This window comes from Leguminivora glycinivorella, chromosome 4, assembly GCF_023078275.1.
Source record: "Leguminivora glycinivorella isolate SPB_JAAS2020 chromosome 4, LegGlyc_1.1, whole genome shotgun sequence".
In the NCBI taxonomy this organism is placed as follows: domain Eukaryota; kingdom Metazoa; phylum Arthropoda; class Insecta; order Lepidoptera; family Tortricidae; genus Leguminivora; species Leguminivora glycinivorella.
In genome coordinates, this window is record NC_062974.1 from 14,509,137 (window position 1) to 14,525,097 (window position 15,961).

Genomic DNA, 15,961 nt, shown 5'->3' on the forward strand with positions numbered 1-15,961 from the left:
ATGTCGGACAAGTTGTAAAGTACATCAAACCTAGCCTGTAGGTAAAAATAAAATACCATGTCCGACGGAACTAGTCAAATTGCATCTCCGCGATGTAATAATAATTTTTTTTCTTTGTAACCACCGTAGACTGGCGATTATTGATTTTAAGAAAATGGTTGACATTGTTTCTTAAAGGACTTTAATTGTACTTTCAAATGATACCAATATTGATAGGTTACGATTAATCAGATTAGAGGTATATCTGCTTGAAACGAATTTTGCGCGAGGTGTAATTTGGTAGACGCCGAATGTATGGGAACTCGTGTCAAGCGGTACTCCCCGCCTACAGGTATGTTCTTGTAGTTTGCTTATTTATTATCCGATCGTAGAAATTTCAAAAGCAACAGATAGCTTAATAATGTAGCTAAATGATTTATATAACACATTTCTTAGCTAAGTGGCCGTTTTCATTGCCTTTTTGAGTCACAAAAAAGAGAGTAAAAAAAAAGTATTTTCCCCTCACTAGCTCGGAAACACGTGTTTTGTCTTTTAATACCAGCGGGTAAAAACGCATTTAATCCACTAGTGGGTAAAGTAATTTGACCTTCGAATAAAGTCAAATTAATTGCTTTAAAATTGATAAAAGTAGGTGAATCTAGTAATAAAGATGATTTACCGCCTGTGGAACTACTCAAAGCAGTGACAAACGCATTTTTTGCGTTGTAGTTTCCTCGCTATAGTGAGGGGAAAAGTTTTGTGTTACACTCGGGTGCAATAGTACATTACATCAGAGGCCGGGAAAATGAGGATTTCCGGCCAAGTGGGTATATACGGATAGGGATACGAGGCCGGGAATCCGTTTTCACGCCGAGGCATGTATAGTGCTTTTCTCAAACATACAATTAAATAAAAAAAAATTCTCTAAAGGACAATATTTTATTAAAAAAAGTTACTTTGCAGGCCTAGGCCTAAAAAATAATATGAAATCCCTTTACAGTCCTCTCGAGTTGTTGCGCCCAAAAAGCGCTACTTCCCAGCCCATTTTAAGGAACGTAAAGACAATATTTCATTGCATGTTTGAGAAAATGTATTTTACTTCTCGTGTGTTCAAAAACTCGCAAGTTCAGGATTCTATTCTCGAACCACTCGCTTCGCTCGTGGTTCAACTATAGAATCCTTTCACTTGCTCGTTTTTCAATTCCACACTCGGCGTTAAAATACAACTTTGCCCCCTTGTATAACAAATAACTATTTTTGCATTATTGTTAATTAAAAAATAACTAACAAAACTATACATTTCAGATATAAGAAATCTTAATCAGCATGTTATACGCTTTCAATCGACACCTCACTTTTCAAATTTGGATAAAGGGTTCTAGACAAATTGGCAAAAAATTGGAACCCGGGACCGCGATCTTTGTGACGTCATAGTTAACCCCCCCACAGTCTGAGAATGCGACAAGTCATTATTTCGTACTCAGTAAAGTCTACCGCTCACAACGATACCACTTGTCAGCAGTATACTCTCCAGTCACATCAACTTCAAAACTAGACGACTTTTTTCAATTCCGCCGCCTTACTATATAGTTACTAGCTTTTGCCAGCGGCTTCGCTCGCTTTAATTTTGATTCCCCATAGGGAAGAGAGGGGTTAAGGTTAAAGGTTGCCGTGAAATATGGACAAACAAACAGAAGCTTTTTTTAAGATTATGAATTTTAATTATTTAAGACTGTCTGTTGCCGGCCTAAAAAACATTCCACTTTTTAAAAGTTCACTCAAACAACTCTGACCAAAGAGATGTCAATGTCAAAATGACACTACACGACACGAGGGCTCAGGGTCGGAGCACCATAGTTATACATCGTGCACCGTAGCATGCTTTTATTCACATTTTATATATTTCAATTGGGATTTTCTATGCTATTTTAATATAATCATGAATTGCAAGAAGTGTGAATCTCCTGGAGCTATAGTATTACGACAAAAAGATCACTACTGTGAGAATTGTTTTACAACTGGCATTAATCACAAATTTCGAGCCATTATTGGAAAAAATAGAGCAATACCGCCAAATGAACAAGTATTGATTTGTTTATCGGGTGGGCCTAGCTCAACTGTATTGTTGGATATGGTTTTTAATGGAATCTCTATGAGTAACACAAAGAAATTAAGAATTACACCTTGTTTCGTACACTTGATAGGTAACTTCCTCTATGATAATAATACTGATAATTTTTTTGAAAGACCTTTCATTGCATACCTTATTGACTCTGTCACTTCTTTCAGATACTGCCCATGATAAAAATGCTGAAAAAACTGCTGTTGCTGTTATAAACCAATGTAAACAATATGACTTCCAAGTATATACTATTCATTTGTCAGAATATGTTCAATCTCACACAACCTTACCAGAACCCAATTGTGTGCCTAAAAATAAGAATGAGATGGAATTACAAGCCTTATTAAGTAGTATGTCTGTTACAGTCGGAAATGATTTTTTCATGAAAATAAAAACTAACCTATTTATAAGAGTTGCAAAACAATTGCAATGCAATTATATCTTCACAGCTGAAACTACGGCCACTTTGGCTATAAATTTGCTGTCAAACCTTACCATGGGTCGAGGAGAACAAGTTCAGGATGATGTTGTAAGTGTAATTCCTTTTGTAAAATTTGAGAACTGGTGGTGTGTATTTTGTAGTTTTAGAGCATGATTTTCTATTCAGGTGACATTCCTTGAGAAAATATAGGTAGCTTATTTATGATGATGCTTACACTAACTTTTCATGTGAAATTTGTGATATGTATACTTTTATTTCTCTTATTTTAGAGTTTTTATGATGGAAGAAATGATAGGATCAAAATACTGCGACCTATGAAAGACATTAGTAAAGAAGAACTGGACTATTATATCAGAATGAAAAATCTACATCCAGCAGAACAAAGCATTATCCAACCAAACAGCCTGCAGTCTGTGATTGGGTCATTTGTTACTGAATTGCAAGGTAGCTTTCCAGCTACAATTTCAACTATTTGCAAAACTGCCGATAAAATTGGAACTTCTAACACTGATCAATCAAAGGAAAAATGTGTTCTTTGTAAGGTAATGTTACTGCTCAGTAGGGCGTAGCTTAGATTTCGATTTTAAAATGTTCTGTCTCACCTCCTAAAAATGTTCTCTGCCACTAAAAATGTTTGTTTTTTCTGAATTTTTAATTACATTTTAGGGATCACTACCACACCAAGATAGAGGCATGATTCTGTATTCTGTAATATTTATCATAAAACCAATGTTTCGTAAAATTTTAATAATTTTTCCTTGGTAAACTTCGGAGATAAGGGGGGAACAGTATTTTTTTACATTTTTCTTCAAAATTCCTTTTTTTCCATTTAAAAAAAATAAAAAAAATAGTTTTGATAAATTCAGTTTGAGTTCTTCGTTTTGGCCATTTTCTATAATGAATAAATAAAAAAAAAACTTTCAATATATAGAGGTTAAAAATGTTGATGTAGGGAACAAATCAAATTATTATTTTTTTTATTTTTTATTTGTTTTTTTAAGTAGTAACACTACTATATATAAATTATAAACTGAAATAGATACCATACACTAAAGAAAAAGCGATCAAGCCCACTGGTGGCGAAGCCGGGAATCGAACCCGGGTAAAAATGTTCGTAACTATTCCAAATTTTTTTTATTTATTTCAGAGCTTCCTGAGGACACAAAGCACAAAGTTAACCGCTCTGGAAGCAACTAACTTTTCACGTGTAGTATCCCTGCAAAGCCCTAACAATACAGATTTGAAGACCATCGAGCATCAAGTAAACTGCAGTAATGAGAAATCCATGTTTCCTTATGTGAATGATCGTCTGTGTTATGGTTGTAGCAGAAATTATTTAGAAATTAACAACTCAACATTACCACGACATATTCATGATGCTATTCTAAGTTAATTCGTTATTTCTTCCATTAAACTCGTACATAAAAAACATTCAAGAACTACGAGGAACTAAATTGCCTATTTTTGTAGGTAGGTTTTTTTTTTTTAATTATAAATGGGCTTACTCTTGACCACAGACTAGCCAAAGGCAAAGACGTGGCCTACGATGGAGTGAGCTCGCCCAGAAGATGCCTGTTCACTCTTGATTTGAAGGTTGCCAGGTTATATGAGCTCGGAAATATAGCCGCCGGCAAGGAATTCCACTCCTTGGCAGTGCGCATAAGAAAAGAAGAAGCAAAGCGCTTCGTGCGGATTTGTGGAATATCCACCAAGTAAGGTATACCAATTAAGAGTGGAATGTAGTAGGTACCTACTTAAATTAATTCTCTTATCATCAGGCGATCTGTCTGCGCCAATTCCTTATATTCCATTAAAAACTGTACCTATTTATAAGATAATTTCTGAGAGTATATTTATATATACATATTGAATTACTTTTTTATTAATTTAACCACTTTTCTGCCAAAAATCTGCCCAACCTACCGGCTCCAAGGAAAGTTTCCATTCAGTAGCAGTACACGTGGTTCCACTTTATCGCACTAGTGCGCAAAGTGGTTCGTTATGTGCCTATGTCGAAACTTCAAAGTACCATATGGTTTGATTACCGTCGTATAATACACGTGAGAAGACGAAATTTGTAACTCGTATCGATTTAAAACATTCCCTTCTAGAGCGAGAACCAAGAGTCGCCAGACCTTCCTCATTTTCTCAAGGATGACACTTTGAGATAATGTAGTGTGTGAGCTAGCCGCCGCGATCACTCATGCCTAAGGCCTCCCCACAGACAGTCTTAAAAATTCATAATCTTAAAAAAACTTGTATGCAATCTGACAGTTCAAACTGACACTGACAGATTTGAACTGTCAGATTGCATACAAGTTTTTTTTAAGATTATGAATTTTTAAGACTGTGTGGGAAGCCTATATATCGGCTCTACAGATGTGGCCTCGGTCTGTATTTTCTGTCGCATGTATAATGGGGAGTGCTTCGAGGAATTGTTCCCTGAATTCCTGCCGCTTCTGTCTACCATCGCCCTACGCGACAACATCTCCATTACTTTGATGGCTGACAGTCCTCAACTGTGCGTTTCCCCAGAAACTCCTACGTCGCACAGCTAAACAGCGCCTGCGGGATTTCCAGGCCGATACGACCGTCAAGAAAAGAGCGTACAGTTGGCGTACCTCAATAGTTGCCACATATTACAAAAAAGTTTACATAGACGGTGGCGCCCCTATTGATATCTACTCTTTTTTGCCCCTACCTACGAGTTTGTTTTCATAGGCCACGCCCCCTGGTAAGCAAGTCTTTTTTCAAAGCCGTAAGAGAGTGTCAAATGTTGCCTTGTGTATGTTATTGTACGATATTATTATTGCCGGTGACTGGTTGTGCCAAAACCTCTTATTTGTCGCTTACCATAAATAAGGACAAGATATGCTTGATCTTTATACAAATTTCCAGCATCCTTGTGGCTAAAAGTAGGACTTTATGTCTTGCTTGCTTCGAAATAACACAATTTATACTTCTACAGGAAAATAATAGACATAATAACCGTGGCTTTAATAAATTTCCTTGCAAAAATTTCATTTTTGGCACAAGCTTTTATCGCCGACTGTACCTTTCTTTCAACAGCCATCCACAAACTACGAAGATACTACGTATCAAGCTAGGAACACACTACGCGGACGTCCGTCGTGAATCGACCGCGGACGGGAATCTGGACAATGGAAATACACATAACCGTGCAAACTATCGGTCGACGGACGCGGACGTGGCCTTGAGCGCACGGACGTCCGATCGAAATCTGGCTCTCTGGATGTTTTGTTCCGTGCACACTGATAGGTCGCGGTCGCGGTCGTTTTACGACGGACGTCCGCGTAGTATGTTCCTAGCTTCAAGCTAGGAACATACTACGCGGACGTCCGTCGTAAAGCTAGGAACACACTACGCGGACGTCCGTCGTGAATCGACCGCGGACGGGAATCTGGACAATGGAAATACATATAACCGTGCAAACTATCGGTCGACGGACGCGGACGTGGCCTTGAGCGCACGGACGTCCGATCGAAATCTGGCTCTCTGGATGTTTTGTTCCGTGCACACTGATAGGTCGCGGTCGCGGTCGTTTTACGACGGACGTCCGCGTAGTATGTTCCTAGCTTTAATCGACCGCGACCGCGACCGATCAGTGTGCACGGAACAAAACATCCAGCGAGCCAGATTTCGATCGGACGTCCATGCGCTCAAGGCCACGTCCACGTCCGTCGACCGATAGTTTGCACGGTTATATGTAATTTCATGTCCAGATTCCCGTCCGCGGTCGATTTACGACGGACGTCCGCGTAGTATGTTCCTAGCTTCAAGCTAGGAACATACTACGCGGACGTCCGTCGTAGAGCTAGGAACATACTACGCGGACGTCCGTCGTAAAACGACCGCGACCGCGACCGAACAGTGTGCACGGAACAAAACATCCAGCGAGCCAGATTTCGAACGGACGTCCATGCGCTCAAGGCCACGTCCACGTCCGTCGACCGATAGTTTGCACGGTTATGTGTAATTTCATTGTCCAGATCCCCGTCCGCGGTCGATTCACGACGGACGTCCGCGTAGTGTGTTCCTAGCTTAAATCGACCGCGACCACGACCGATCAGTGTGCACGGGCACAAAACATCCAGCTAGCCAGATTTCGATCGGACGTCCATGCGCTCAAGGGCACGTCCGCGTCCGTCGACCCATAGTTTGCACGGTTATGTCTATACTACTGTAATGTTTGACGTTATCACGTTAAACTACCGTCCGTAAACCGACTTTACAGACAACCAATTTTTGACGTGATAACGTCTAATAACTCGTTACTACGGGCAGCATGCACGAAAAAGTTGACGTCATTGTCCCGTTTCGCATATAGCTTAAGCGCCATCTATTGGCGCGCGTTGGAACTAAGCGGCTGATCGATGCGCTCGGTATGGTTGTAGCGTGTGGCCTGAGTAAAGCACCACAGCTGCGACAGATGGCGCGCCCGTGTTTATTATTTTTGAGTGTTTGTAATTTAAAAACATGAAAGATTGCATTAAAATAAGCATCTTTTATAGAATGAAGTTGTTTGAAAAACCTACTTATTTAGGAGTTAGAGCAGTACGAAGTTGCGAATTTTCCCATAGTATTTACTAAGGCGCCAGAGACTTAATAAATTTACGATGATTTTTTTTACCAATATAACCTATGTTAATATTGATAGATAAATCATATAGAACACGTTTAAATAAGGATGTTTTGTTATATAAACTTTTTCTTCTCCATTAATATTTACTGAGATATTAGGGTTCTAAGATTAGTAAATGGCACTAGCACTTTAATAAAATTAACGCGTGTCTCGCAAACGGTCTAGGATACAAAATGACGACTTTTATATAGGTATAGGTTAGGTTCGTTAGGTATCTTCAAACGGCCGAAGGCTCCTATTCTGTGCAGTTTCTGTAATAAGCGGGGCTCCGTCGATATCGCTTTCTGTCTCTGGCGCCTTAGTAATGCTACGGGAAAATTTTGCAACTTTGCACCACTCTAACTCCTAAATTAGTAGGTTTTAAAAAAAACTTTAATTTATAAAAGATGCTTATTTTAATGCATTCTTTCTAATAAGAACAAAACACTATGCTAGAAAGAGTGCAGAGGAAGTTCTGTAGGCACATTTACAAACGACTGTACGGATATTACCCATATATGTATCCATCTCTATTCGTAACAGGAATGGTTGGTCTTCAAACTCTAGAAACCAGACGGAAACTGCTGCATATTATGCATTACCGCCAACTGTTTCACCATAGAGTAGATGACGCATCCGTGCTTAAGAGAATGGGGCTGCAAGTGCCAAGAGCGAATGTGGTGGTTGGCATGCCGGGCGCGGTGCCGGCGCGGCGGCGGCGGCGCCTGTTCGCGGCGGCCGGCGCACCGCTCGAGCCCGAGCTGCTCTTAACCGCATCATGTTGGAGACAGACGATATTGACATATTTGCTGATAGTGTTGGTGTGTTTTACAGAAAACTCTTAAGGTTCATAGACTCTACACTCCTTAGGTGATTAATGTAATAACCATAGTTTAACTTTTAAGTGTGTTTGCTTTTATTTATGTCAATTTAACATGTACATAATTATATTACCACATAAGTGCTTTGGTGAAATACTAGCGCCGACCAATAGATGGCGCTAAAGCTATATTGCGAAACGGGACAATGACGTCATCTTTTTCGTGCATGCTGCCCGTAGTAACGAGTTATTAGACGTTATCACGTCAAAACGTGAAAAAAGTCCCAGAATCGGGCCCCTTTTGCTATACTCTGACCGCCCCTGTCTATACTACTGTAATGTTTGACGTTATCACGTTAAACTACCGTCCGTAAACCGACTTTACAGACAACCATTTTTTTTTTTTAATTTAGGTCTATACCCTATACAGGCTTACTTGTCCAATATAGTAAACAAACACTGCTGGAAAACATTATCTCACTTTTCTCTGGAATTACACATTAACCATCACTAAAATGTTATTATACACTTAAATAAACTCACAAAGTCAGTTTGAACTGTCAGATTGAAATCGTTATTATCTTAAAAAACCACAGAAACATATCATTTCTAAAACGATTTTCATCAGTAATTGTAATTACGAACGGATGACATCAAAAACTCCTGACATTATGAAGTCTAGATTGTCTATGAGTCGTAATGTTGGGATGACAACTTATCGTTATGAAACGATCGATATGAACGTTTGAGTTTGTATAGCTTGGAAAAAATGCGTTGATATTAACTACAATAATTTATCTAAATTTTTTAACCAACTTCTTTGCGTAGAAGGAGGAGGTTCTGTATTCAGTTTCGTGTCAATTTTTTAACCGACGCCTCAAATCTCTCAAAAGAAGGTGGTTCTCTAATCGTCTGTATTTTATTAACCGCCGCCTCAAATCTCTCAAGGAAGGACGGTTCTCAATTCGTCTGTTTTTTTTATGTTTGTTCCACGATATCTCCGTCGTTACTGGACCGATTTTGAAATTTTTTTTTGATTGAATGTATATGCATACAGATTGGTCCCATTTTCCCCAGGACCCAGTTCTGATGATGGAATTCTGGAGAAATCGAGGGAACTCCTCAAATCTGAAAGGCACACATATGGTAATTTTTGTGTTTTTTAAGGAACAGCATGTATTTACGTACGGAACAGTGACATTTTGTGCAGCAGACTGTTGATGATGGTCAGAACGGAACTCCTCAAATCTGAACGGCACGCTTATAGTGACTTTGGTATTTTTATAAGAACAGCATGCACTTACGTCCAGAATAGTGACATTTGGTTGATTTGGTGCAATGGAACTGCAGATGATGGTCAGAACCAAACTCCTCAAATCTGAATGGCACACTTATACTGACTTTTGTATTTTTATAAGAACAGCATGCATTTAAGTTCATAACAGCAACATTTATTTAGTTATATTGCCTGTGTGGTGACGGGTTAAGAATTTCACCACCCCCTTTCTTCCCGTGGGTGTCGTAGAAGGCGACTATGGGATATGGGTTAAATTGTGGTGTGGGCGAGAGGCTGGCAACCTGTCACTGCAATGCCACAGTTTCGTTTTCTTTTAACCCCTTATTTGCCAAGAGTGGCCCTGAAGCTCATATCTTCCGGCTCCATCATCAGATTAGTTCGACAGTACCATATTGTTGTATTGTCTTCAGAACTACATTCAGCTGCCATTTTTCATTACCCTACGATCCTTGGAAGATGGTTGAATTAGTTACCTCCATTCCATTTCATTCCATTACATAGTTACATACAGGTCGACCAATAAAAGTGTGTTAAAACGTTTTATTTTCTACCCTTCCTTTACAATAAATATTTAACTATCAGTACCTATATTTTGATATTTGTTGTTGTATTAATGTTAATGCTAGGTACTATAAAATAAATACTGAACTAGCCTTTTTCACAGGATTGTTTTTTGACATTTGCAATGTGACGAAAACGAATTAAATTTTGGTTTTAACATAGATATTGTGTGACGTAAAATTGAAAATAATCTGATGACATCAGCAGCGAAATTATCGTTAATACATCATTTTATCGACACTTCAATCACTAGTAATTGTCTTTGACCATATTTGACGTTTCGTTTGTTTACTATATTGGACAAGTAAAGCTAGGAACACACTACGCGGACGTCCGTCGTAAATCGACCGCGGACGGGAATCTGGACAATGGAAATACACACAACCGTGCAAACTATCGGTCGACGGACGCGGAAATGGCCTTGAGCGCACGGACGTCAGATTGAAATCTGGCTCTCTGGATGTTTTGTTCCGTGCACACTGATAGGTCGCGGTCGCGGTCGTTTTACGACGGACGTCCGCGTAGTATGTTCCTAGCTTTAGCCTGTATAGGGTGTATCTATTAACTTGACCGAATCAAATACCTACAATGTGCATCTTTAAGACCCCAATGACATGTACAAGTAGCGGCAGGGGCGGCTCACCCGCCATTCTATCGCTGCGCTACAAGTACATGTCGGCGGCCGCGAGTTCGCGGCCCATGCACTGGTGACGACCTTCGCGCAGTTATTATATGATTTATGGCGCGGTGCAATAAAATTCAATGTCGGCTGCTCGCTTGCGGTCCGTTTGTTAATGTAGGTAAGAATTTAGAATGGCGGAATTTTGTGAACATCAAAGGAGTGAGCCTCCTGTACTTGTACTATTATATATTCTCTGGCACCGGCACGTAAGATTAGTGCTGACCGTTATTGCGCAGAAGTCAAAAACAAGTCAGTCAGGAGTAGACATGCGCGCCGCTCGGAAAAAATCGGGCGGCGGCGCGCCTCGAAAAAATCGTCGGCGGCGGCGTGAGATTTTTTTCAACTTTTTAAATATAACATTCATGGGGTTAAATATTAATGAAAATCTTATTTATAGTATATTATGCAACCGTTTTTTAAGACACTGGGCAAAAAAAGTGAGCGGCATGGGTACCAGCATGATTTAATTGGCTCTTTTTGACTCAGTTCAACAACATCGCAAACATTACTTTATCCTCTCTCTCTCTCTCATCTTAACGGTTTCCCGGTTGCATCCTCGGCTCGGGCGCTTCGGAGCCCGGGATCCGCTTTCCGGCTTTTACTCCTCCACTTCGCACGGTCTTCTGCATCCCTTTTAGTGAGACCATTAGCACGCATATAAGCAGCAACGACATCAAGCTAACATTTCTTGGGTGCTCCCCTTCGTCCGGGGCCAGGCGGAGGTGGTATAGCAAGACATTTGTTCCCTATGTAACTTGCCGGTTTACGTAAGACATGGCCGTACCATCGTAAGCGGCTTTCTTGGAGCCTGTCTGCTATGTCACGGACATGAAGACTGCCGCGAATGCGGGAGTTTCTCACGCGGTCTCTCCGCGATATTCCACACATCCAACGGAGCAAGTTCATCTCCGTGACGCGCAGCACCTGCTTGTGCCGCTCAAGCACAGGCCACGCTTCGCTTCCATATAGGAGGACAGGTCTAATGATGGATTTATAGGCCTGTCCCTTCAGTTTAACCGGCATTTTTGGGTCGCAAATGACACCAGTCACCTCACGCCAATTTGCCCACGCAACCGTTATGCGAGTCTTGATATTGTCATTGTCGATGTCCCCGGACGCATGAAGTACAGATCCCAGGTGCTTAAATTGGTCAGTACAGTCGACAACTTTATCGCCTATGCGTACTGGCGCGTAGGGTTTGCAAGATCCGCCGATTTTTCGGATCCGGATATTTCGGATCTTAAGATTTGCCGGATCCGGATATCCGGATATTTCGGATAAAACGGATCCGTGTTGAAAAGGTCACTTTTTATAGGGGTTTCGTCAAATCAAAGCTACTGTTACCGAAATAAAATAATTTAAACTCGCGAAACGACATAAATATAGTCTATTATTGCTTCATTAACTTTTTAGACGAACTTTAGACATACAATTGTGTCGTTTGACTTCAAACTCGCGTAAATCGATTCGGTTTTAAGGATGATTATACAAAAAAAGCAGAATGGATTTACCCGAGCTTGAAGTTAAGCGACACAATTTTAATGTCACTGCCATTGTACAGAACAGCATATAACATTAAACAGTAGGCCAATATTTTTGTTTAACATACATAAGCTAATGCAGGGAAAATGGGTATGGGTATGGGGTAATGGGTGTTGTTCACTAATACCTCCGTTTTACTGGGGCGTCTATCCGTAACCACAGCCAATAAATACATCCATGCGAAATTGCAGATGTAGGAAATAAGATAAAATAATATAATTTTATTGCGTTACACGTATTAGGTGTGTAAAATATGTTACACATATTTAGTTATCATACCATTACCATTATTAATATACCATTTTCAATTGTTTTTCTGAACTTATGTGCAAAATGTTATTTGATATTTGCCAGTCGCTTTTCAGTGAAGCTCTAAGGCTGGCAGCGCACCTCCAATCCTTCTGGTGTTTTGGGTGTCCATAAGCGGGAGTGATCGCTTACCATCAGGCGACCTGTCTGCTAGTATGCCTCTCATCTTATTAAATACAAAAAAAAATGGATCTGGATTCAGCTTATAAAACAAATCTTCTTCTTCTAAATATATAAAAGAAGAAGCTGACTGACTGACATATCAACGCACAGCCGAAACCGCTCATCCTAGAGATTTCAAATTTGGCACGTAGGTTGCTTATATAGTGTAGAGGAGCACTAAGAAAGGATTTTCCAAAATTCACCTCCTAAGGGGGTCAAATGGGGGTTCAAAGTTTGTATGGGGAAACAAGATTAGTTTGACTATTTTATTCGAAACTTCACAGGAAGATTCCTTAAGACATATGACTGAATACGTGTTTCAGGTTTTTTGAAAATTTAACCCCTAAAAGGGTGAAAAGGGGGTGATAAAGTCAAAAAATCAATATGGGTATCGTTTTTATGGTTTATCGGTTCGCTGATCACGATAAATACAACGTTTTTAAAATCTAACGAGGCGGAAGTAAAATACCTTCTCCCCTGTTGTGGTGCAATGGGGTTTAAATATATAAAAGAAGATATTGACTGACTGATTGATATATCAACACACAGCCGAAACCGCTGGTCCTAGAGATATCAAATTTGGCACATAGGTTCCTTATATGGCGTAGAGGAGCACTAAGAAAGGATTTTTCAAAATTCTCCTCTTAAAAGGGTGAAATGGGGGTTCAAAGTTTGTATGGGGAAACAAGATTAGTTTGACTATTTTATTCGAAACTTCACAGGAGGATTCCTAAAGACATATGACTAAATACATGTTTCAGGTTTTTTGAAAATTTGACCCCTAAAGGGGTGCAAAGGGGGTAAAGTCAAAAACACAATATGGGTATCGTTTTTATGGTTTATCGGGTCACTGATCACGATAAATACAACGTTTTTAAAATCTAACGAGGCGGAAGTGAAATACCTTCTCCCCTGTTGTGGTGCAATGGGGTTTAAATATATAAAAGAAGATATTGACTGACTGATTGATATATCAACACACAGCCGAAACCGCTGGTCCTAGAGATATCAAATTTGGCACATAGGTTCCTTATATGGCGTAGAGGAGCACTAAGAAAGGATTTTCCAAAATTCACCTCCTAAGGGGGTCAAATGGGGGTTCAAAGTTTGTATGGGGAAACAAGATTAGTTTGACTATTTTATTCGAAACTTCACAGGAAGATTCCTTAAGACATATGACTGAATACGTGTTTCAGGTTTTTTGAAAATTTAACCCCTAAAAGGGTGAAAAGGGGGTGATAAAGTCAAAAAATCAATATGGGTATCGTTTTTATGGTTTATCGGTTCGCTGATCACGATAAATACAACGTTTTTAAAATCTAACGAGGCGGAAGTAAAATACCTTCTCCCCTGTTGTGGTGCAATGGGGTTTAAATATATAAAAGAAGATATTGACTGACTGATTGATATATCAACACACAGCCGAAACCGCTGGTCCTAGAGATATCAAATTTGGCACATAGGTTCCTTATATGGCGTAGAGGAGCACTAAGAAAGGATTTTTCAAAATTCTCCTCTTAAAAGGGTGAAATGGGGGTTCAAAGTTTGTATGGGGAAACAAGATTAGTTTGACTATTTTATTCGAAACTTCACAGGAGGATTCCTAAAGACATATGACTAAATACATGTTTCAGGTTTTTTGAAAATTTGACCTCTAAAGGGGTGCAAAGGGGGTAAAGTCAAAAACACAATATGGGTATCGTTTTTATGGTTTATCGGGTCGCTGATCACGATAAATACAACGATTTTAAAATCTAATGAGGTGGAAAAGAAATTTTCTCCCCTGTTGTTGTGCAATGGGGTTAAAATATGCAAAATAGCCATAAGTATAGCTTTAGTTTTTATCTTTACTTCTGGTTCAAGAGATTTCAAATTGACACGGAAGTTCCTTAGAGGAGCACTAAGAAAGGATTTTTCAAAGTTCACCTCCTAGCATGATAATTTTACAGGGGCAAGGACAGGGACAGGGCCAGGGACAGGGACAAGGACAGGGACAGGGACAGGGACAGCGACAGGGTTAGGAATAGGGATAGGGATAGGGATAGGGATTGGGATTGGGGGTAGGGATAGGGATAGGGATAGGGATAGGGACAGGGACAGGGACAGGGACAGGGACAGGGACAGGGACAGGGACAGGGACAGGGACAGGGACAGGGACAGGGACAGGGACAGGGACAGGGACAGGGATAGGGATAGGGATAGGGATAGGGATAGGGATAGGGATAGGGATAGGGATAGGGATAGGGATAGGGATAGGGATAGGGATAGGGATAGGGATAGGGGACAGGGACGGGGACGGGGACAAAGATAGAGATAGGGACGGGGATAAGAATAGGGATTGGGGTCGGAATAATCGGTCGGTAATCGATATCTAGGCAGTGTAAAATGCAGGTAGCTCAGTGGGAAGGGATTAGTAAGTAGGCATCGGCGAGTATCCTGCATCCGTAATAACTATTACATTCAATGTGCTGTAAGAAGATCGTTGTTTGCTTGCCTTTTATATGTTTACGTTTGCAATAAGTATAAGCAAAATGGAAAAAATTGTAAGCCATTATCGCTTACAATTTTTTACACAAGGAAGTACTTTTTACCCTACCGACCCTATGGTCGCGTCGAGATACTGGCTATGTGGGTTGTATGAAGTTTCCCCAGTATAAATATTTATATAGGTAAAATTCATACATATTCGTACCTAATACCTACGCTGTGGTCGCTGTGTAACAATTCTACAATCATTGCAAGAATTTCTTTAAAAACGATAGTAATATGTGTAAGGTCAGCCAAAACCGGACCGTACAGCAAATAGATCAGTTACAATGGCCCCCCAGTCGAGAATTGCCCCGCTTTACCTGAATCGAAATAATCGCGGACAGATGTACCTACAAAGAAACCTACGGATCCAAATGAAAATCTTATTTTTTGTAAACGTTTCAATAAGAATATTTTTATTACGCGGGCGAAGCCGCGGGTAAAAGCTAGTTACGTATATAATTATATTAATTACTTCCGTGATCTCTAATTCATCATTAAGCTTAAAAATATCCATGGCAATCGTTTCTGCTTTATACAGAGTGGGGCCTGTAACAAAAGCGAAGAATTGAACTGTAGGATATTCTTCTTATACTGATCAACATTTGTTCAGTGACTTTTAAAAATTATGAAGTCTTTAAATTTTTAATTTTTCATACAAAATAAATATTAGCTTCAATGTACGCCATTATTGTTGTCATTGACGTTGTCTGTCACACTTTAGACTTAACAGAATTCGCAATACATTACCTCTTAGAAAAAACTTTCAAGGGTGATAAAAAACAAAATACAAGTTATTTTTAACTTCTGATTAGCAGAAACGTCTGCAATCGATGCCACTAGGCTTAGAATAAATTTAAAAGTGGAAAACGTC

At 39.8% G+C, this 15,961-nt stretch overlaps 1 protein-coding gene across 1 annotated transcript; it reads left to right on the forward strand.

The window, feature by feature from the left end:
* LOC125225221 (cytoplasmic tRNA 2-thiolation protein 2) lies at positions 1 to 4,137 on the forward strand. The gene is made up of 5 exons (XM_048128827.1): positions 1 to 14; positions 303 to 331; positions 2,269 to 2,630; positions 2,813 to 3,085; positions 3,691 to 4,137. The coding sequence occupies exons 1-5, from the start codon at positions 1 to 3 to the stop codon at positions 3,934 to 3,936; spliced, it is 924 nt and encodes a 307-aa protein (XP_047984784.1). The 3' UTR covers positions 3,937 to 4,137.
* Positions 4,138 to 15,961: the final 11,824 nt, after the last annotated feature.